General features: G+C 46.0%; 1 protein-coding gene across 4 annotated transcripts in view; it reads left to right on the forward strand.

The window, feature by feature from the left end:
- Nucleotides 1-1058: 1058 nt before the first annotated feature.
- LOC141920772 (uncharacterized) overlaps nt 1059-23443 on the forward strand; it is a 61445-nt gene continuing 39060 nt past the window's right edge. For 3 of the 4 annotated variants that reach the window (XM_074818102.1, XM_074818103.1, XM_074818104.1), the window contains exons 1-3: nt 1059-1620; nt 20390-20465; nt 21753-22243. In XM_074818102.1, the coding sequence (XP_074674203.1) occupies nt 1516-1620; nt 20390-20465; nt 21753-22243 (672 nt within the window). In that variant the 5' untranslated portion in view covers nt 1059-1515. Of the gene's footprint in view, nt 1621-8694; nt 8764-20389; nt 20466-21752; nt 22244-23443 lie in introns of those variants that run through there. The other variant, XM_074818105.1, reaches the window with a different exon arrangement.

The raw sequence follows: 23443 nt of genomic DNA on the forward strand, positions 1-23443 counted from the left end.
AGAACCGTCGTTTTCTGGCTCAGACTCTGTGCCTGTTATATTCCTTCAAGAAAAAACACTTTGCTAACTGCGGCCGAACTGAGGCCCTTTTCCCGGCAGCGAAGATGTTCTCTCGCTTTCCCGCAGTCAGCATTTTACGAGTGCGCCTTCCTTATCTCGTTACAGGAGTGCTGGCTGAGAACGGGGAACAGGCACGTTAACCAGCCCCTGCTCCTCTGGAATTTGTACACAAGCGGAGACCTCCTCAAGGCTTCCGAGCTTGCCCCAGGAGGAAGGTTGGGACAAAAGGCTCTGCTGGCCCCAGGGGACTGGTAACGGGCAAAAGGGACCTTTCACCTAGACACAGGGAGTTTAGCACTGGCATGGAGTTGGCAGTGGCTGAAAGCCCTTTGTTGTCGCTGCTGGCAAACGTGCCGGTGGCTTCCCGCGGGCTCGGAGCGAACCGCCCGGTCCCTGGTAACTTTAGGGGCCGTTTGGCCGGGGAGGGGCTGGAGGCCGGGCCGTGGGGCCGGAGCACCGTGCTTGTGCCTGCGGGCAGCTGGCGCAGCGGGACCCGGTGCCGTCTGCCGTGAGGCAAGGCGGGGGGGAAGCTTCCCCGCCGCTGTAAACCCTTGGCCAGCTCCCTGGGCGGCTCAGGGGACTCGCCATGGGGCACGCCGGCCCGCCCCAGGGATCCGGGTGCCGAACCGGGGGACGGCACAGGCAGGTCACGGCATCCCCTGGCCCTCCTGGCCAGGCTGGGAGCCAGCACGAGGTACAGCACAGGCAGCTCTCAGCCTGCCGCGTCCCCAGCAGAGCCCGCCCAGGCCGGGGACCCGGGGAAGAAGGGGCCACCGGCGACACCATGGCGGGCTGGGGTCAGCTACCGCTCCCCGGGGCAGGCTCTGGGCCGGAGGAGCAGCAGCAGCACTCACGCCGGCGCGGCCCCTTTAAGCGGCGGCCCCGCCCCGCCCCGCCCCGTCCCGCCCCGTCCGGCCAATGGGCGCCGCGGCGGCCGCGCCGTTTGTTACAAGTTTCCCGTCGCGGGCCCGGGTGCGGGGCCCCGGTGCGGAGTGGGGTGGTGCGGTGCGGTGCGGGGGCCCGGGGCGTGATGCCCGCCTGGGGCTGACGGGGGCAGCGGGAGCGCTGCCATGAGCGGAGCCCGGGGCCTCGGCTAGGGAGCTCTGCCGTCCCTTAATAAACACTCTGCGCTGAACGTCTCTTGTCCCTCGCAGCACGCTGCCAGCTGGTACCTCCCTCCTTTCTGAAGCGTAACCGGGGAGGGGGCGGAAAGCAAAGGAAGTTTGGTATTTATTTTTCCCTTTAGGCTTTGGAAGGGGAGTCCCTCTCCCTCTCTCCACGGAGGGCTGTAGCACGGAGTGCGGAGGAGAGAGGGGCACAGCTGGAGGCGGGCTGTCCGGAGCCTCCCCCCCGCCCCCCGCCGCGGCGTACCTGGGGGTGCTGCATGCAAGCTCTGCGGAGCTCCTCCAAGCGTAGCAGCGGCGGCTCGGCAGATGTAGATGCGTGCGTGTGTGTATGCTTAACCCTTTCTTGGCTCCTCGGATTTGTACCATGCTGAAGATCCTCACCAAAAAGCTCAGGAACCAGAGTTTGAACGAAATTCAGCCTTTCCAGCTAAAGGTAAGAACGACCGGTTTTGTTTCGTTTGTTTTTTTACACCCTTCAGGTGGCTAATAACGGGGCCTTGGGAAGCGAGTAACTTGGAGTGTTTATTATGCTGGGCCAGCTTCCTCTCAGCCAGTGTGCTCAGTAGGAACTGGCCTAGGCAGTATTCTTGTTACTGAAGTCCTGTTCCTTTGCTCTTGGAGTTACCCTGCACAATTCAACAGGTAGTGTGGAGAGGTGGATAAAGGCAGATGTAGCTGTCTGTTACTTAGAAATATTTGCTTTTAACGGGGTTCACATTTAAATACATAGGCATTTGCTTGTCTGTGTAGTTACCTTTGGATGTGTGCAATCTGTAGTCTCCCAGCCCTTGCCAGGCTAGAACCCCACTGTGCTAGGTACTGTACAAACATGATTTGCCTAAAATGCCTTTCAGCTTGTTATTTGCATTTCTCTCCCTTCTGGTCCTGAAGGCCAGAATCTGAGCTGAAGTTTGCAGTCTGTCTCACTGTATTGACCCATGGCTTTCCAGACACTGCTTACATCCTTTCTTAGTGTTCAAAAGAAAAATGAGGACCACCAATTCCGGATAAGGAAGGAATATCTAAGCCCTTCTTACCAAATGCAAGAAAGAATATTTGAGCCATATGCAATGGGATAAAAATGGAGTCGTGATGAGTGAGTTACAAAAAATTACCAGATCCTGATTTGGTGAAAGTGTTGTGAACCAAGGGATACCCCCTGAAATCAGCAGAGTTACTCTGGATTGGCATCAGTAGTGCAGGAAGTATAGTGCCTGGCCCAAAATCAAAGAAGGGATCTGGGAAAAGTAGCAGCCCTCATTGCCCAAGTTGGGGGCTGGGGATCTGTATACCAGACTCTAGCGGAGTCTTTTGTATGTGTTACACAGAGGCGGATTGCCGTGTGGCTGCACTTCTGCGCAGTCACTCTGGACAGGCTAATGGCAACTTTGTTAAGAAGCAGTGCTGATGTTTCCTCAAAGTTTGCTGTGTCCGTGTACTTCTTCCTGCGGGGATTGCACATTCTGTGGTTCTTGGGACAGGCAGGCTTAGATTTTATTTTTGGAAATAAAATAAGGACAGTGCTTTAGGTTGTAGTGGACTGATTCAGTGCAGAATCTCTCTGCAGAGGCAGTGAGGGATTTCTTTTGAACACTGTTTTGGGGCCTTGTGGCTGTGATTAGCCTCTTTTAGCTTTATTGTTTGTCTCTTGGAGCCTCAGGTTGTGAAATGGTGAGAATCTTTGGAAAGAGCTCTCAGGGGTGTATACAGCCTTCAGGATGCTTGGGGGCATGCAGGAAAACCTGCAGGAGTGGGTATCTGCAGCCATTTTGTTCATATTAGTGCCAAGGTTTCATGCTGCAAACAGGTGGTCTGCATTTTTGCAGGCTCAACATAGAAGAGTGACTTAAGCTTGCACTGTTTCTTGCAAGGCTAATGCATAGACAGTCAGAGGTATTGCTGCAGCCTACTGTGGGGAGTGGTACAATGACTGGTTATACATGTGTATGGGCAGAAAGCCAGACTTTTAAACTCTGGGTTTATATATATTTTGTAGGCCTTTGGGGACCATGTGCAGCTGCCTGGTCTTGGTTGAGCCTTGTACCAGCATACTAATTGCTTAACTGAGCATGCAGTGCTCTGTCTTAGGTGTTGCGCCAGAGCTCCTCACAGGTGTGGACAGGAGATAGGTGTCCCAAGTGGTGAGCGGTGTGGGAGCTTCCCATGGCTTCACTGTGCATGGGCCCTGTGACGAAGCCAAGTGTCCTGTACCATCTCCCTCTACTGCCCTCAGATTATGTGGGGCTGCCAGGCGCGGACCGGACTTCTGCCTTCTCAACTTCCTCACGTTGGTCTGTGTCTGTGCAGGTCTGTACCTATTCTGGCATATATGGTACATGCATTATTTAAAAGGTCCAGGCTGCTGTCGCTGAAACCTTGTGAAAAGTTAGGTGTGAGCATAAAATCAGGTCTGTAGTAGTGTAAGTGGAGAATGAGCAACTAATTTGGATAGAATAAGAACCATCTGCATCTGTTGCCCAAACGAAGAGCCTTCTGAGTTTTAAACAGTGTGCTTAGCTGCTCTTTTCCTTCATTACCCACTTGCTTTTGCACTTTATCGCCTTTGTTGGAAGTTCCCAAATTCAAGGGAAAGCAAGTTGCTGTTACGTTTCTAGCTTGCAACATTATTATCATTAGATGAAGTCCTGGGAGACTGTCCTTGAGTAAATTGTCAACTCATTTTTGTAAACTTGGGAGATTTGACCAACCTTGGATTGTCATCCAAGCTCTGGGAATCTTTTCAGGATTAAATTTCTGCCCACTGTAAAGATCTCATTTTGGTACCATGTGTTCTGAATTGGTTTAGTGTGGCTGTGATAGGTCTTCCCCTACTTGGGGAAGCTGAGAGGCTGCCATTGCCTCCTGTTAAGTGAAACCAGGAGATATGCAAGCTTTGGGTGTTGATGTAATGGACTTTTCTTTTTCCTTACTAAAATTGGTCTTCAGGCAGCTGATAGTTAAGGCTGCTCAGAGGGTTTTGACTCAAGAGGCCTGCTGGTCTGTGCTGGTGGTGTTGAGGAAGTTGGTGTTCCTTTATTGCCCTTTCACCAGAAGTCACCATAATGGGGAGGGAGGGATTGACTGACGGCCATTTCACCTGCTGTTGGGTTAGTGTGTGCTGCCAGCAGTTTCTAGTAAGGGTAGCTGGGCTGCAAAGTGTGGTGGTTAGGGTTCAAATTTCAACCCTTAGCCCTGGAAGACTGGTCCTGCTGACCTTACTGTCTCCGCACAGGACACTTGTGCCCCTGTAGCGAGGGCAGCTAAGTGGCAGCATGTCTGCTCCTGAGCTGTTGTGGTTCATAGTCCAGTGCATTGGCTTAGAGTCCTTTAGCCGCTGCAGCTAAATCCAAGAAAGGATTGTGAATTGGAGCCTTGTGTCTCAGCCTGTTCCACCTCTTGCTTCAATGGTCTGCTGTTATTTGCTAGAGATTAGGTCAGATTCAGGAACCTCCAGTTTTTGGCTGGCTGTTAGAAATTGAGAGCCAAAAGCAGATCTGACTTTACAGGTTAGGGCTCATCTTTGATAACAGCTGGCAACTGGGTCTGTTCCAGAGCAGACTTTGTGGGACAGGAGAGAAGAGTGAGAAGTGTCCCATACTGCAGTGAAATGCTTCAGATAAGGAAAGTGAGAGAGGCCTGTAATTCAAGGCCTGAGTTTGTTGGTTGTCCAGTATTGGTCTAGTACAGTTTTTTATTATTTTCTTTCATAGTTTTGGACTGCTAGCCCTGAGAAGCTGTTCCTGAACTGTAAGTCAAATTGTTCAAGGAGCTTTTAAAATGCATATCCTGGGATTGCATGTGGGTTTATGTGATGAAGTACTGATACTGAGCCCTTAGAAGTACTCTCCAACTGATGCAGTGAGCTTTCTACAAATTAAATGTCTTGTTCATCCCTGCAACCTGGGGTAGAGGTTTCTCACACAAATGCATTTCTTCCAAATCCCTCTTCAACTTCTGTGCCCTTGCATATTTGTGTAGTGGCTAAAGTGTAGGTGTCTATTTTCTAAGCTTTGCTTGCAAGCAAGCTCCTTGGGGCAGGGAGCATCTGGTTGGAACAAGTCTGTGCATTGCCAGTCAAACTAAGTCCTTAATTAGTGGCCCTAGGTGTTATCAGAATGAAACAGTTGGATTGTGGTGTGTTAAAAAATTAACTGGCTGGAACACGTAGCTGAAGAAAACTGAGCGCTTTAAGGGTGGCAATTCCATTCCTACTTTGCTGTTGACACAAACAACTTTGGAGGTGATACAATTGATGTTCTGATCCACAAAAGTTGTTAAATTACTTACTTGGCATATTCCTTTTTGTCCTGGGTAGAGATAATTAAGATATGTTTGTAGTTTCCTTAATGTCGATCAACAAAATGAAGTCATATGTGAGCTGTTCTGGTGACAGAGAACTGCATTTCTCTGCTATGTAATTTTAGCCTTATGCTTGCTTATAAGGGAACTGTGGACTAGGCACTAACAAAGCCACCATGTCAGCTCTCTTCATGTACCCTTGCGGGTTGTACGTGTGCATACATAGCGCTGGGGACCAGCAAGTCATGTCAGTTATTTTCTACTGGCATCTGCATCTGGAATCAGCTATGAGACTCCAGTCTGGCTGGCCGGCCCTGATGAGCAACCAGGAATCATCCTGGTCCTTCCTATATGAAGGGGATTCAGTAGGCTGTGCAAAGTGAACCTCGGGCTTGCAGGAAGTGACTTCTGAGTCACTGTCCCAGCAGTAGCTGGTTATTGTGCAGAGCCAGGAGTGTGTTATTTAAATTTTTTTTCTCCTCAAACCAATAAAGAGTGAAGTAGCATTGTTATTATTGATGCACAGTGGGTGTGCTTTCAAAGATCTATGTAAGGGCTCATGCTTTGTATGAATGATGAGATTAATTTCCTTCTTTCTTTGGGTTGACTTCTTATCATGTGCTCAGCCAGCCACAGGTCTCCAGGCTGGCTGAAGACAACTTCACACAGTGAAAATTTATCTTCATTAGTCTCCTGTGGTCTATGAAGGTTTTCTCTCCATGTTTTTTTCAGCACATCCCACCAAACAGGTTCATTCCTCTAGGACTGGAGGACTCTGTTTTCATAGAGTCATCGACTGGTTTGATTTGGAAGGGATCTTAAAGATGATCTAGTTCCAACCCCCCTGCCATGGGCAGGGACACCTTCCACTAGATCAGATTGCTCAAAGCCTTGTCCAACCTGGCCTTGAACACTTCCAGCAAGGGGTCATCCACAGCTTCTCTGGGCAACCTGTTCCAGTGTCTTACCACTCTCCTTCCTTACATCTAATCTGAATCTACTCTCCTTCAGTTTAAAGCCATTACCCCTTGTCCTATCACTACACTCCCTGATAAGAGTCCCTCCCCATCTTTCCTGTAGCCCCCTTTAGGTACTGGAAGGCCATTTAAAAGGTCTCCCTAGAGCCTTCTCTTCTCTAGGCTGAACAACCCCACTCTCTCAGCCTGTCCTCATAAGGGAGGTGCTCCAGCCCACTGACCATCTTCATGGCCTCCTCTGGACTTGTTCCAACAGGTCCATGTCCTTTCTATGTTGGGAGCCCCAGAGCTAGACACAGTACTTACTCCAGGTGGGGTCTCACGAGAGGGGAGTAGAGGAGAAGAATCACGTCCCTTGACCTGCTGGTCACGCTTCTTTTGATGCAGCCCAGGGTACAGTTGGCTTTCTGGAATACAGCTGGTTTTTTTACATTGAAGCTTTGCTTTTCCTCCTATTAACACCTGTTAATAGATGCTTCTGGTTTGTCTTAATCTCACTTAGGAGGGGCACAAGCATCTGCATAAATGTAAGTGTGTAAGCACAATTTTGGCTATTGGAGAATCTATGAATATGCCTGAAGTTAGGCTTGTGATAATTTGGAGTAAACCTACTTAGTGGGTTAGAAATGCTGTGATAGATACTTAGCAAGGCAAAGAATAGAACAGGCAATCCCAGCCACTCAGGAGCCTGAAGTTTTTGAGACTTCTGCCTGAGGCGCTGTAAAATAATAGGTTTGCAATTCTTTCTACTTGGCTTCTAAGGTCTGAATCTTCAAGAATTGTCATGTTTCCTGTGCAGACATCCAGCACTCATAATCTCTTGTAATGACTTAATTCCAGAGAGTGTGACTTCAGACAAATTGCAGATACTGCAAATACAGCATGAAGTTCGTTGACAGTGGGATAGTTCAGCAAGACATCTTTTCAACTGGCCTTCTTTATGACTGACAGGAAAATATGGGCTAGATTAAAAAAAAAATAAATAAAATCAACCCTCTAGTGTCATGAAGAAATCTCATTACTCTTCCTTGTATTTCCCAATTCTTTATTTTTATTTGAATGAAAAATTGAAGTTTGAAAATGTAATACTATGTATTTAACTTTTGCATTTCAGTGAAAAAAGATTAATCCATTTTGCTTTGCTGGACAGTGCAGTTCTACTTCATTTCCTGCAGTCATGCACCATCTTACAGCTCTTGAATTTATGTTGCACTGTTTGGGATGCTGAAAGTTTTTCTGAGCAGGAAAATAGCTTATATTTGAAGTAAAAATAGAAAGGAGACCCAGGTCATAATTTATTTTAAGTATGGCTCTTGCAAAACAGTGCATTCACCTTTTTTTTTAAAGTAAAAAGCATCCACTTAGGACATCTCTCTGGAGTGGTGTGGCAGGGCACTGCTCTGTTGTGGCGTGCCAGTCTGGCCAGCTTCTCTGACTGTTCCTGGGGTATGCCTGGGGTCACAGAAGTGGTTTTGGGATGCCTTATTATGGGAACCAAGGACTGTATTCTCTTTTCAGTGGGAAATGCACTCCCACCTGCAGTGTAGGCAGCACCAACACCACCTACCCACATGCATTTATCTGTAGCCCCTCTTCTCTGGTTCAGTGGATTTGGGTTGTTAGGTGACCCAACTCTTCCTAGCAACCAGCATCCCAGGTATGTGTGCACTCAGGGCTGTTTTCTGCTGCAGTAACTGTTGTGCGTGGCTGTGGGCAGAGCCTGTTTGTCCTGTTGCCACCGTTGACCAGCAGAGTCAGCCAGCTAAGCTGTTCTTGCAGCAGCACCACCCACAACTACTCAGTGTGAACACCCAGGCAAAGATTTAGAGAAAAGCCAATTAATTGTGACCTTTATCTGCACAGAAGGCATTCTCTGTGCAGTACGAACTCTGCTGGGACCCAGGCCTAAAAGTGGATGTAAAGGACATATGGCCCAGTGTACCCTTTGCAGAGCTGTCTCTGTGCCAGTCTGGGCACAGGCCTATCCAAGCTGTGGGGACACGGTACACAGGCGAAGCATGGTTCAAAGAAAGCTTCTTCTGGACCAGCTTGGTCACTCCTTGGGGGTGGACAGCTCAGGGTGCTGCTGGGCATTTCTTCCCTCTCTTGCTATGTCCTTCTTGCTTTTCAGACCCATTATAACCACCTCCCTGCTGTGGTCTGGTCTGTTTGGACATTGACCTGGCCTCCATGTGTATCTCTGTATATAAATCATACTGCATTGTTCAGTTGTAGGACAGGCATTTTGAGGCTGAGGCATCTCAGGAGCTGGCTGAGGCAGAGGGAATGGATCTTACATGGTGAGTAGTCTCTCTTCCTCCTCTGTAATTACTGCAGCACACCAAGTGCTTGACCAGGTGAACTTCTGCTGTTCTCTCTTTGAGACAGCCCTAGCATAATGGAGATGCTGCAACAGAGTACCCTTGTGTGGGTAAATCATGTGAAGAGCTCACATGGTTGCTTCTCTCGTCCAGCCTTGATGGCTTCATGGAGGGTGAAGTACTGTGGACTTTTATGAAAACTTCCTGATGGACCTGGATGTAAGAAAGTATCTTGCTTGGAAGATTTTCACCAACCTGCCACATAGCTGCATGTTCAGTAATCCAAATATTTGGGTCTTCCTAGTTGTCCTGGATTAGCATGGCAGAATGTCATCTGGGGGTGGCAGGAGCTAAAAGCCCAAAGACGTTTATGTGAGTGACCATCAGCTTTGCAAGCAGCTGGTGTGGGTGAGTCTGTTTCCAGCCCTCTCCTCCTCCAGCACTCTTAGCCAGTCAGCCCACCATCCAGGCTCCCTGTAGAAACAAAGTCCTGCTGCAGAGCTCTTTCAGCTTGCCAAGGCTTGAGCTGTGGTGCTGGGAACAGAGATCGATGCCTGTGCCTCACTGGCATGCACCTTCTAAATGAGTGTTGGCAGTGAGGAGACGTGGTGGGGAGGTGTTCTTCAGGCATGGTAGACTGTGAGGCTATGGACTGTCTTCCTCAAATGAGCTGCCATCACGTGGGACTGGCATGACTGGGATGGTTGGTCGTTGTACCCAGCAAACACACCTGAGAGAAGCCCTTTACAGCTTTGACTGGGATCCCCTCCCAACCCTTGTTCCAGCATCAGCCCGTATGAGAAGACCTAAGAGTTCGGGCTAGAAACATCTTCTGAGAAAAAGAGGAAACCAATGCCTGAGCCTAGGTGTCCTGAGGAGGATTTTGTTAGTCATGTCTCCCATTTCAGAGATGGATTGTCCTGAGGCTTGTTGCCTGACTGCAAGGTAGACGGTCCTTATCTGAATTTAGATTTATGAAAGGACAGGAGATGCCTGGATAAAGTACTCCCGGATACCTCAGTGTTCATTAATGTCCACAGTGAGAGTAGGCAGGCCTTGGTTTCTGACACTTCTAGGGAATGAACTATTGATTGGCCTTGGGTAGCTGATTAATTGATTTGACTGGTCTACAAACCTGGTTTTGAGCCACTGATTTCAAGGAGATCACAGAATTCAAGTTGCTGATGGCATAAAGATCCTATCCCCTCACATCATTTTGTTCAGAAATCTCTCTCCTCTTACTCTTTCCTAATGGGGTCACATTGTTTCCATGTTGCAGGCTATTTTTTATTTAACTGGTGTTCTTACTTGGCATCAGAGGCCACAATCTGCCAAGCTCTATATGGGCATAAGATGAGAAGAAAATTTCCTTTGGTTGAATGGGGAGTTTCCCATCTTGAGGAAAGGTGCCAGACAGGCAGCTAGATCTCCCAGTTTGCTGAGAGTGTGTCTGGATGTAAGCTGGGAAAATATAAAATAATCCTTCCATATCCTGTCACCCAGTTATTACACAGAAAGCCAAGTGGTTGTTCCAGACAGTTGTCTGCAGCCAGACTGTTTTTGTGTGTGGGTTTATTTTTTTATAATTTTTTCTTTATTCCTAGGAGTTGATTATTCTGAAGAAATAAAAGTTCTTTGGCCAAAGACTAATTAACAGAAGAGACCAGTGGTATTTGGTGTGGAGCATATGAAGTGAAATAATTTAGAGGCTTAAAAAATCATCAGCTTCCCTGTATATATTTTTGTTCATAGAAAGCCCTTTATTCTGGCTTGGACAGAACAAGTCTTGGGAAACCCCTCAGTGGTATTTTGCAGAAGACTGCAGTGCAATGCAACTTTTCCCCTGTCTTGCTCCTGAAATGGTACATGGGGGTGCCAATTTAGTATGTGGGGCTTGGATGCTGTCTCAGTAGCTATCAGTAGCTCAGTAGTGAGGTGAGTTGGATCTGCAAGAACACTGTTGGGTTTTGTTCTGTGCATCCCCTTGTGTTGTGACATTGCAAGTAAATGCATGTGCTGTGGGGCTTGCTTCCATGAATGGGGCTTAAGAGCACCCATTCTGTTAGACCTACAGTCTGTTTTCCCCAGTATCCTGTCTCCTGTAGGCACCAGAGGTGGGCATCTAGGGGAGACTAAGAACAGCACATATTTTGGTCTTGAACTTCTTGAGACAGAACTGCTGTGTGTGCATTAGTAGCCTAATGGACTTCTTTCACCTAAACCCCTCCACTTCCACCACCCACCAAATCTGTTAGGTCTTTGCATCCAGAACATCCTGTTTCACACCTTAGCTACATGTTGCTGAAGGGTCACTGTTGTTTGTTTAGAACCTGCCTCTTACTAATTTAATTCTGTACTTTGTCTTGTGTATTGGAGGAGAGAGTAAACATTCAAATTCTGTCTTTATGCCACTTATCTCTAGCCCATCCCTCCATGTGTAGGGTGAAGAGGCCACCCCTTTGGCCAGATTCTCCCAATTAGGAACCACTTGGAATCACACAATGCCTACCAGGAAAGGATTTGGTGCAGTGAGAGCCATTGCAGGTTTTTACACGGTCCTCTTTAAAGATGCCTGACCAGATGGATCAAAGAGCTGGTCTTGAAGGATTATCCTATATTACTGGCTTGCTTCGTGACAAAACACAAGAAGTTTGGTATAAATCCACAGAGATGAAACAGCTTGTGTTTGCTTGCACTTGGAAGGGTTAATGTGGGATTTTTAGAGGAGGAGAAGCCTGAAATGTCTCATGTGCTCCAAATGCATTTTCCAGCCTGACTGTAAGGCATTGTTCCCTGTGTTTGCAAATCTGGCTAACGTAGTTCTTTATGGCTGAACAGAGGTGAGTGTTGAGTGAGGTCTCCCAACACAGGCAGCTTCTCCTTGGCTAATGAAGTATCTCCGGGCAATGACAGTTGCTCTCTTTGGGTCTTTTGAGGAGGGAATGGAAAAACTGTTACCAGATGTGTTGTTTATGTCAGCTGCTGTCAGCTGTACTTCCCTGGTGGAGGGGACCCATGCAACGCTGGGGTTGCTGTAAACTGTCAGAGAAGCTGGCCAGTGTAAAGGGACCTCTTCTCATCACAGCAATGTAATAACTGAGCTAGGCCAGTGGAGATGGGGTGTGAGTGAGGAGGGGTGTATTTAAATCCTTGTGGCCAAAGCAGGAATGGTTGATGCTGGTGTGAGCAGCCATCTCCCATCCTCCTCTCTCCCAGTATATGCATTACAGATAAGATTAGCTATGCTATAGGTGCCTCTCCAGTTCTAGGTGTCCCTTGTATTGTTTTCCCCTTGTGTCTGAGAGGGTTGTCAGCCTGTGATAAACAGTGCTGCTTTTAATCTGACTTTGTTTGGAGCTGAGGTTCAGCAGCAAATGGGCTCTAAGTTACAGATGGAGTGAAGTCACTGTATCTTAATGCAGGGTGGATGAGGCCCCATAATGAAGGTCTGAAGGTCTTTAATCCTTCAGACTCCTTCTTGTCTTTCTGGACTGCTGTGCTTTGTGGTGTCAGTACTGCTGAATAACACTTCTCCTGCAGGGTACAAGCCAGGGGAATGCCAGGGCTCCATGCTGTGAGTTGTCAGAGGAGCTGACATTCTTTGCAAAGGGATCTCTTTGCAGCACAACTGTTTTGTAGATTGCTGCTTCTTTCTGATGGGTGCTTCTTGATACTTTAACCACTTTTTTTCTTTGCTAATTCCCTTCTGAACTATGTGTGTAAAATACTATCTCCCTGCATAGGATGAGAAAGTTAACAGGTGAATGCTAGTTTTCCAAGAGAATCCTTGAAACTTGGATATGAGTTAGCCATAACCTGTTATCACATCAGCAAAGCCATGAGTAGAATAACAGAGCTGGTGAGAAACTTGTTGTGTGGGTCCATCACATGCAGGTGACTGCCAGCTGAGGCCAGGCTGTGCTGGGTATTTGTAGGGGGCAGAAACTGAGTGGTGGAAGAAGAGTAGGAGATTTGCTGGAGACTTACTAGGAAGTGGCACATCCTGAAACTTCACTTGCAGGTAGAAGTGAAGTTGGAGGAGTGTATGGTTTCTGTCACTATAGTAAGAGCTATAAACCTTAACCAGCCTCTTAAGCTAACAACATAGGGATAGTTTGAGAATTTTGTAAAAATTCTTGCTACCAGAAAGGATTATACATATCGCAGCATGGAGCTGCAGCATTCCTCTGGCTCCCATACTGCAGAAGCAGTCTTATTTTGTAACATATAGTGGTCTGAGAAGGCAAGGAGGAAATTGGAGGATTAAAGGCTCTACTTCAGTGGTATCACCTTTGTTACCAGCCCCCAGCCACCTGCTGAGTGAGGGCTGTGGTGACTTTGTTCTATCTGTGATTTCTAACATCATACCCTGTGAAATCGTGGCCCCAAGCATGACTGTGGCTATGGTTATACAAAGAGATTCTGGTTCTCATAGTGGCTTTGAGGATAAATTAACTGAATGGAGTTCTCTCAGATTTGGAGTATTTTGGGTACTAAGGACCAGAGTCTGGGTGTTTTGTGCCTAGGAGGCTTTTTAAAGTCTCTTTCTTTCTCTTTTTTTTTTTTTTTTTGTTAAGCTGGTAGCATTCCTTTTGTGTCTTCTGTTGTCACAGAAGTTTGGCTGGTGGGAGGAATGTATGCATATATGTGGGTGCCTATACCATTGGTCTCTGCTGGGTAGAACTGAGTCTGTTCTAGTCTCTTTGCATGTACTGCCTTTTGGAGGTTTATCTTGAATGGATTTTAAAAGAATGATCTTGGTTTTGCTCTTCTAACAATATTTGCCCAGAGCTTTTGAGAACAGACCCATAGTTTCAATTGTAGGCATCAGCTGCATTCAGTTCCTGGCTATTGGAGAACATCTAGATGGCTGTTGTTTCTGGTGACTATGGAGTCCATGTGTTCATGTACCATAGGCTTGTTGGTGTTGTATACCAGACTTCCCTAGAGCAGTGGTGAAGCATCAGGACTTGCTGGTTTTTTTGTTTTGTGAAAGCCCTCAGTGTTTCTATCTTTAGTCTTCCCCTGAAAAATCATCTCGCTTGGCCTTGGGAAGAGCAGGGGGAGATTTAGAAAAGGAGGTTTGATGCAGACTGCTGCAAGAGAACTGATGTGGGACAGATGAGAGAGTACAGAGCCTGAATGGTGTTTTGATCAGCCTCTTCGTGCCCCTTCCCAGTGCTGAAGCCAGCCCCACTGTACTTTTCTCTGCATTAGAGTCCTCTGATTCACTTCACTTTTGAAAGAGGATCCTCAAGCCTAGGGCAGTGCCCTGTCATCTCTGTATTTCTAGTCACGTTTGGTCACAGTTGAACTTCTTTCCAGGAGCTGTAGACAGTAGATAAACATAATTTTGCCATGCAAACAGTATGTTCAAAACACATGTATTAATTTGTCTATGGAATTACAGAAGCATGAGGGAGAAGATTTAAAACAGTAAGAAGACTACACATGCACCTCTTCCCAGCCCACCCACCACTTGGGTCCTTACTGTTCTGTGTAACCCAACTTAAGCCCCATGCTTCTGGAAATCAAGTTCAGTCATTGTTCCTCATAACAGAAGCTCAGTTTCCATGTTCTCTGGTTAATGAGTCCCACCACTTCACCCTGGCAGTTGCCAGTCACCATGTTTGCTTGTGCTTGTGTAAGGTAGACGTTCAACAAAAATGACATCTGCGTTGTTAAAACATTGCAGACTTGGCTACCTAGAGTGACTCTCTGCTTCCCTCAAATCCATGAAACCACAGACGATTAAGTAGACTCTGGGCCTCTGCAGAAGATGACATGTCTGACTAAATCTGCGGCATTCCTACAAAAATACGAATTTTGCTGTCTTCAGCAAGGGCTTCAAGTAGTGCCATGTCCCACCGTCCCATCAGTGCTTTCACTGACTCAGCCAGACAGCTGCTCTGTCAAGCAGGACAATGTTCAAGGGTTATGAACCCTGGGTTTGAACTGTAGCTATTTGCAAGGAAATGGAGAAAGGAGTTTGAAGGCAGAGCTGTTATTAAAATTAAAAAGGAAAATGATAATAATAACAGGAGAAAAAGTACTTTAGAAAGCTTTTCCAAACTAGGACTGTTCTGGCTGGAAGTTTAGTTGTTGAAGGGCCCCAACTGTAAAACCTAGATCTAGTCTGGGCAGTCATATCTCACTTTCCAATATTTGAAGACTAAACTGAACTTAGTCTTTAACTCTGCTGCTTTTCTTGAGAAGAGAGCAAGCATTACAGCCTGTTTTACTAGCATAAATTGTTGCTGTAATGGTGAATATGTCTGAAAAAAATTTAAAGGAGAACTTGGGAAAGAAGTTAGATTCTAATTTGAAGGTCTGTTTGACTCATTCCTTCCTTTTTCCTCATGTTGTTCCATAGCTCAAAAGTACCTTTCAATGTCTCATAATCTCCCTTGTTTTCCCCCTCTTCCTAATTGGGAGTTTCTTATAACTGGGAGGATGGCACTCCCTCATTCTAGATCCGGCAGTGTCCCATGGCAACTGCAGCAATTGTTGACCTGGAAAAATAACACTGGGGAAATTTAGTAAAATGTTTTTACTGAAGCCACCCACTTAGGACCAAGAAGAGCTGGCAGCGGAGCCCTGTGCTGTAAGATGCCCATGTCTTCAGCAGCAGCTCTGTAGGCAGTGTGGCAGGGAGAAGGTAAGCGAGCACTGGTTTAATTTCTCCAATCTGAAGTCTGAAGAAATGAAATTTGATTCCCCATAGCAGAGATATCAGTAGTCATTGGTGAGCTCATCATCCCTTTCTGCTTTTGTGCCAGGAACCAGTGAGTGAGACCAACTCAACAAAGTCTCTTTCCAAAGCACTTGCAAGGGGGTTTACTTAGTTGCTGAGATTCCCTTGGGTGCCAGGACTCAAGTGAATGAGCCTGTGTTGCAAACAGCCTTATATGTGGCAGCACTGGCCTCTGCTAGGAAGCCACCTCCCTGGAGGTAAGCTCGCTCCCTCCCAGAGGGCGATTGGGAATGATGCTCTGTGGCCTGTGTGCATTCTCTGTTCAAGCTGGGAATGAAGGGGTTGCCTGTGGTCACTTGTATCTTTGTCTTGTCTGCTTCTCACGCACACACCCTCCACTGCACCAAACCACCCTGTTGGTGTTTTAGTTTTTTTAGGACAATACAGCCATTAAGTGAAGCCTGTTGGGAGAGATTTTTTTCTGCCTTAGGAGTGATATTCCCTTCTTTTGTAAGCTCCCAGATGACTCTTAATGTAACTACTTTTGATCATATGATAGCAGGCTAATTCTCTTCTGTAAGCAAAACTGAGAGGAACTCCACTTTAATAGGGTGGGGGTTGTATAGTGTCTGTGTATTTCAGGACTTTGGACTCTAAGGGTGATGGAACCCTTTAGGACCCGGGCAATTCTGGCTGCAGCAATTGATAAGCAGTAGTGTGATGAGAAAGATTTTTTTTTTTTTTTTTTCCTGTTTTTTATATCTGCTAGTTTGTCTTTCATGTTAAAACTTCCTTGAAGGTGTAAGCTTTACACTCAGTTCTTCTTAAATACCATCTGGTTATTCTACACAAACCCATCTTTCCTTACTGGATATTTATGCAGAATCAAATGCATGGGGAAGTTTTGTCCATGTTTCCATCTGGCACGGTAGGAGTCCTTAGCCTGACAGAAGGCATGTCTGGTGCTGGAGCTGAAGGACTGAGGTGTAAGACTGAGATCCTCATCAACAGGAGGCTGCTGTCTTTGAACTTCAGATCTGATGCATTTCCTGAAGAAAGACTGGAGGGTGGATGGGTGCCTGTCCTTTTTCTGGCTTGATTTGTGCCACGGCTTCTAAACATCTATGTGAATTGGAGTTTTTCTTCTCTTTAATTTTGCGTATTAGGGTACCGAGTGTATGGAGCACAGTGCTGGGTGACCTGTTCTAATTGACACAGCTTGAGCACGGGCTTAGACTAGATGATATCAAGAGGTGTCTTCCAATCTAAACAGTTCTGTGATTTGTATGCTGTAGATGAAGCCATGATCTAGTGGGATCTTTGACATGGAGGTCAAGTTTTCTGCTATAGCAGTGCCACAATTCTGAGTTTGTGAGGAAAACGAGGCTGTACTGCCTCAGACAAAAATAAATCTGTGGCTAATATAAGACAGGGACTGTGCAAGGGAGGCTGGACACCTGAGACTGCTGTGTTTAGTGGAATGCTTTTGAAGAGAGAAAAGTGTTGCTGTTTAAGCCTGGGAAGAGTCAAGGGAGAGAGCATTTATCTCCCAACTGGTCAGAGCATTAGTCTTTGATTCCCTATATCTTTATAGTTTCTGGAAATTCTTGTTATCCATACAGACAGACAATCCTTTTTTCATCTTCCATTAATCTTTGCCTGTGTGGTGTACTATAGCAAGGAGTTTCATGTGTAAAATTTCAACTCTGCAAGATTAAGGATTAGTCTGTTATGAATGATGATTCTCTGTTAGGGAACATGGGAGCTAGGGTCTCATACACAGGAGCTTGGGAGACTTCAGTTCCCACAGCAAGGATATAATTTGTGGAAGATTTACTAATAAAAAGAGAATGTAACATTGCTAAAATAGAAGACCATGCTAAATGACAAATACGAGGAAAATGATGCCTCTGAAGACCAAACAGGAGGATGTTTGCATGTATGTAACCCATACAAGATCAGAGATGAGAGGACTTCTGAAAGACAGTGCAGGTCATGGGACATCAGAGGCAATGAGACTTCTGGGTCTTATCTGTTTACTTCGTTCATGCACAAAATGCACAGTTGCTGGATTTTAAGACTTCTTTTATGGTTAGCCTGTGATGTATATTATGAAAATATTCTAATTTCTGAGGGTATTGTCTAGAACAGGGGGAATAATGGGAGAAACCAAGTCTGAATGTTGAGCTGGTGTGTTCTTCCAAAAGAAAAGGTGGGTGTCAGGAAGAGTGGTTCAATAGGTGTCTCTAATTGTCTTGATCCTGAAAAGCATTTGGTATGTTGCTTGTAAAAATCATAGTTGCTTAAAGAGCGGGTGCTTACTTTTCCATGGCGAGCATCAGGAGGATGATTAACAAGAGTGTAGGAGCCCCTTTTTTCCATGAAGCCTTTTGTCTTGTCCTACCACTTTAATTTCTTTGGTATATAGTATGGGATCAAATCTACAGACTCGGTATCTTTCTTGTTTGAAAGAGATATCTCTCTCAGGTGCTTTGAACAAAGCCTCTAGAGAAGTGTTTGAGGCAACTCACAGGGGATTAGTCTTGGGCTGCTTGTGGGACTGGGGAGGACTTAGCAGAGGAGAGTTACCAATATGAGACTAGGGCCTAGCAAAATTGTATAGGGAGGAGTGAATATTTTGGAAGCCCCAGAATGTTAGGCATGAAGACCTTCAAAATGTCAATCATTGACTGAAATCCAACTTCTATCTTAAGCATCTAAAGCCAGTGACATTGTACAGTATCTCTTTGACCTGCATGTGCTAGATGTCATTGCCTTTTTTTTGGAAGTAGTGCCATGCCATGTATTAACATTTACATAGTACAAAAACTGGAGCTGATAGATTTCCCACGCAGAGCTGTTAAACCTCACTGAAAACCCTGCCACATCCAAATGAAAGGTTTTTATGTGGGAATGAGCCACAGACTAAGGTCAGTACCTCTCGAGTTAGAATTGGAGCCTTAGCTTTTGTAATGAAGACAGGACCTCTGTCTGTCTGTACAGCAGCTAGCACAATGGCACCTCAGTGTCAGCTGTCCCCTCTATGAACTACCATGGCACAAACAAGGTATTATACCTGTTCTGGGGACAGCTAGAAGTCTGTTAATTTGGCAGAGTTCCTCAGTGCCAGCTGCCTTTATTAAATGATGCATGTGTGTGTGAGTACGTACAAGAAAATTGTAGTTGCAGTGGGAAAAACAACCCCCTGCATTTACTTCAAGAATATCAGCAATGGGGGTAAATCTGTGCCACTTTTCCCATTCATCATTTGACAGTTGGGAAAGTAATTTAAAAACTATCAAGGAATGAAAATATTTTCTGTTTTCTTAAAGGGCAATGTAAATATAGAAAGGCAAAAAGTAGCTTTAAAAAAGGAGGAGAAAAAAGGTGTCAACAGGCTTTTGGGGGAACAAAACCCTCAAACAAAATCCTGGAGGATGGTCACAAAAGAGGTCTGTTGCCTTAAGAGCTATCAAATTCAGTATCAGTCAGAATTTTTCCACTATTTCTGTTTCTCTGCATCAGCTGTATGTGTCTTTCATAGGCACCTAGTTAAGTTTAGTTGCTGTTCTGGGTCTCTGGGAGGCTGAAACACTCCAAGGACATTTTCCTAGGAACAGTGGTGGAGGTGAAATGGGTCCATATCAGTGTAATGGTTGCATGCTGCCTCATCTATAAAAGTCAAGTAGAGCACATCAGACACTTTTAAAATGGAAACACTCCATGTAACCTTTTGAAACATATTGACACTGGATTCTGTTGTGGGCAAGTAGCTTGTGAGACTCATCTAAGAATGATGGGAGTGTTTGTTGTTCTGAATAAAAAGGTTTAAGGAATAATAAAGCTCATCTTGCCCGTGATTGCATTATTCCAGAACTGTCTTACAAAAGTTTCTTTTAAAGTATTGCATTTTCCTTTGACTTATTTGGGTTTGTCCATTGCCAGAGACACATATTAAGCTGCGTAGCTCAGAGGTTTGATCTCACAACTTTCAGGTATGCTCTGTGCAGCAGAACAAGTCACTTTAGGAACAAGGTAGGTAGGGTTTCCTCAAAGTGGGAAACTCAGCAGCAGTGGGATCTGACCCACAAAAACTTGGTTACAGATCTCAACCCCTCTCAAGGGGCAACTAACAAGTTTGTTCAGTGTTAAAACGTGTTTTGAGTAAGTGGGTATTTAGGTATACAGCAAGTGGTTTGGTGAAGTCCATTGGCTGATCCAGAGCAAATGTTCCTGAAAATTCCTGGTAGACAAAATATGTGAATTGTCGTTAGTCTTGGCACATTTAAGGGTGTTCAGTGGTACTGTAAGATTTTGTGCTGGCAGGGACAGCATAATGTTGTTGTTTGCATTTCTGCTAAATCTTGTTTCTTTCTATTACATTCTTCAGCAAGATGAGTCTGTACTTTGGTGGCTTGTGTGTGTGTGCCTTCAAGGGGAAAGTGTGGGTACATACATAGGATGGCTAAAGTTAACATGCCACTTCCATTTGTGGGTGCCTTGCAAGATGATAGTGCTGTTTACAGGATGTGTCTTTATTTTGGCGGTGGGTTTTGGAGATTCAGTTGTCCACATGTGGATGTGGTAGGCCATGATGGTTATAAGCTGTGTGTTTAGGAGGCTAAGGGCAGGATATGTTCGTTGTGCTTGGGAGAGAGTTGGCGGTGTAGTAAGGTGGAAATAGTGGTAGGCTGTGTATTTTGTGTTGCTGCAAGTAAGAGATACGACAGGAGTTTGAGGTTGGGAGATGAGGATGTGTATGCAGGGAGGTGCTATGGCCACGTGTGTGTGGTTAGGTGGGGTGGATGCCTGCAGGATATGAGAGGGGGAGTGTGGGGGAAGTGGCTTGGGCAGCAGCAGGGCAATGTTCAGTGTTCATGATGAAGCCTTTTCTTTCTCCTTGTCCCCTAGATCTCCTACCCCCCAAGTGATGAGGACAGCGACGACTCTGAGGGAGAGAACCAGGAACTTGCTCAGATCGACAGAGGTAAAGGGATGAGATACAAGGGTCCTGGGATGCTACAGCTGAAGTCCATTTTGCTTTTCACTTTTGCTCTTGGAAGTACCTCCTTCATCCCCGATGTACTACAACCAGATGCATTACATCAGTCACCTTGAAGGCTTTGAGACCTCACAGGGAGAAGCTGGTGTTATCAGATGCTGCAGTTGCACTTTTCTTACCAGAGACAGATGTTAACCACATAAGGCCCCAGTGCTACATACATGGGGTAGAGAAAGTCTACAATTGGGCCAGCAGCAGAGCTGGGACTAAAAACTTATCTCCTATTCCATGCTTGTGTACCTGTGTCACCTTTGTTTTAGGTTTCCACTTCCTTGCCATTTTGAGTTTTAATCTTCACTTCCCTAATTCACCTGGACTCATTGATTACCTTGCTCCCTTCCTCCTGTACTGTTGGTATTGGGCAGCCCTATTCTTGAATCTAGAGGAGGGTCTTTGTTAGAGGAGAGACAGATGCTCTGCTATTGGTTTTGGACCTGGTATGAGGCAGCTTAGAGTTGCAGGTGAAACCTGTAGTAAATGCAACTGTTGAGCTATGCTGCCTTTGCCATTTGTGCATGTCCTGTGTTTTATCGTTGTTTAGCCAAATTCAAGTGGATTCTTATGCAAAGGCTGAAGTTGTTAAATTGCTGACCCATAGGTCATGTCGTGTCAAAATTCAAATCCCTGTTCCATGTGCTTAACATAGTAGCTCAGCAGAACAGGTAAAGCATGCCCAGCTTATGGCTGAAGGCAAGGCTCTCTTTTATGACAAGCCGTGTAATAGAAAGAGGACTTTTACCTCCAGAAACCAGATCTCTATTAATTTGAGCCACAGACATGCTGCAATAGAATAATGCAACTTACTTGCCTCCTCTGCCCTGAGGACTGGTCACTAAAACATAATGTTTTTAGCTGGAAGCAGGTGTCTAACACACGTTTGTAAGATCATGTCTTCTCCATTTTCAGGGGTTGAGGTGGGTGGCAGGTCCATGTTCTTGCTCTGCAACTAGACTTCCAGGTGGCAGTTTGCGAGGGAATGTCTAGCAGTCTGGTCTAAACAAAGGTCTGGAAACTTCCAAAGGGAAGCATTCAGCTGGGTGGTGTTTCTTCTTGGGAGGAAAAGATGGGAGAACAGCTCACAGAAACTTACCTGGGAGGAGATAAAAAAAAAAAAAAAACAACACACCAACAGGTCAGGAGAAAGCAGCCCTGTTTATTAGGGCATGGGACACAGATCTGCTCTGCCACTCCTGTATCTCCTCCTCCCACCAGAGAGAAGACGGAATTGTACCTTGACCCCTCTGGCCACCAACCAGCTCCAGAACCAGGAGAACCAATGCTGCAAGGTTCGGGCCCTCTTCCATGCCAGCCTTGACCGCCACAGCTCAGAAGAGGAGCTGGAGCGCATCAACCGAGAGTTCGCCGCTGAGAAGCGGAAGTGGTCCCAGGTCAGCAGGCTTGCCTGCTGCAGCGACAGCAACAACACCTCCTCCAGTGACGAAGAAGTGAAGAACTTGTGTGCGATGTCCTTCCGGCCTGTGGCAGAGCAGGCTGATGGCCTGCACGCCAGCCCAAGCCCTGTGCTGTTCAGTGCCTCCCCTCCCAAGAGACTCCAGCCCCTAGTGCGGAGCCCAGCCTCCAGACCTTTAATCTTAAAAAGTGTTGGGGCGGGCCTTGAGCAAGTCATGCCTTGTAAGAGACATCGACAAGGATACGGGGATAAGGTCAGCAGGCCCAGCCTTGACCTGGAAAAAATGCAGCAGGTAAGGCAGAACTTCATATGAGGAAAGCAGCATCACTTGAGAGAAGGTGTTGTAGGCAAAGACAGAAGAGGGTTATTGAGGCAGGGTTCAGTAAATTAATAGGGTTGCTTTTTGTGATCATGTCTTCAGGGGCATAACTGGTATTTCTGCTGTCTAGAGTAAACTAGGCCTAAGTGTAGATACCTCTCTTGAGAGGTAAAGCTGCTGCTACTTGAGTGTCTCTTGCTACAGCTGGGCTGTTCTATTGCTACCCCCATTAGGAAGGCAGCATCTGTACTGTTGGGTTCATTGCATGACACAGGAACAAAGTCACTGGAGTTCACTTTTGTTAGGTTACCCCTGCTGCCATGATCTGACCCATACCATTTACTCCAAAATTAATTTCTTAGGGGTGTATAAAGAAATTGTGATAAAAGTGGTTGTAGACTTGATGATAGATATCTCCACACTTCTTGACCTCCTTGAGCCCAAGACTCTCTTTATGCCTCCTTGGAGTTTTCCAGCAATGTGAAACAGTGCTTTCTGCCTTCTTGTAAAGTGTTAAGGTCTTTACAGTTTGCTCTAAATCCAGTTAGTCTTGATTTTGCAGGACTTTTGTAGGTGCTGGGGATTGAGATGTGTAAATGCTAGGAGTTTGCCTCATCTCTGCAGGGGCTGGGAAATGGGGCATGCCTGGTACTGGTGGGGTGGGCTGCCTTGCGCAGTGCCCATCTGGTGCCTCTCTTTCAGAAGGCGTTGCTGTAGAGTTAGTATTTCAGCTTTCTCTTCATTATTTGTTTTTCCTCTTGCACTGGTGTAGTGTCAGTTTGAAAGAGTATCTGCAGACATCTGCTGACCCTGGTAAATTGCATTAAATTAAAAGACATTTGTTTTCAGTTCTGAATTTCCTCTCATTAGGGAAGAATTTCACTGCCTCTGGTTGGTTGGATGTACTAGTTTTAATCTCACTACCACCGCCCCCTTTAAGCCTACAAGGTGGACCCACTAAAAGAAAAGACTATGTATTTTATTTTCCAAGATTTATAAAAGTGAGACCCCTCCATTTCCCCATTACATTGTTCCTTGTTCTCAGTCCTGCTGGCAGCATACATCCCATGAATACATAATGCAGAGACTTCTGGTTTCAGTACAGTTTTACTCACCTCCTCTTCGCCCTTCTAGCCAAGTTTCTGCTCACAGAACATTCAAAAGGCCCAGTCT

This window comes from Strix aluco, chromosome 3, assembly GCF_031877795.1.
Source record: "Strix aluco isolate bStrAlu1 chromosome 3, bStrAlu1.hap1, whole genome shotgun sequence".
Classification (NCBI taxonomy): Eukaryota; Metazoa; Chordata; class Aves; order Strigiformes; family Strigidae; genus Strix; species Strix aluco.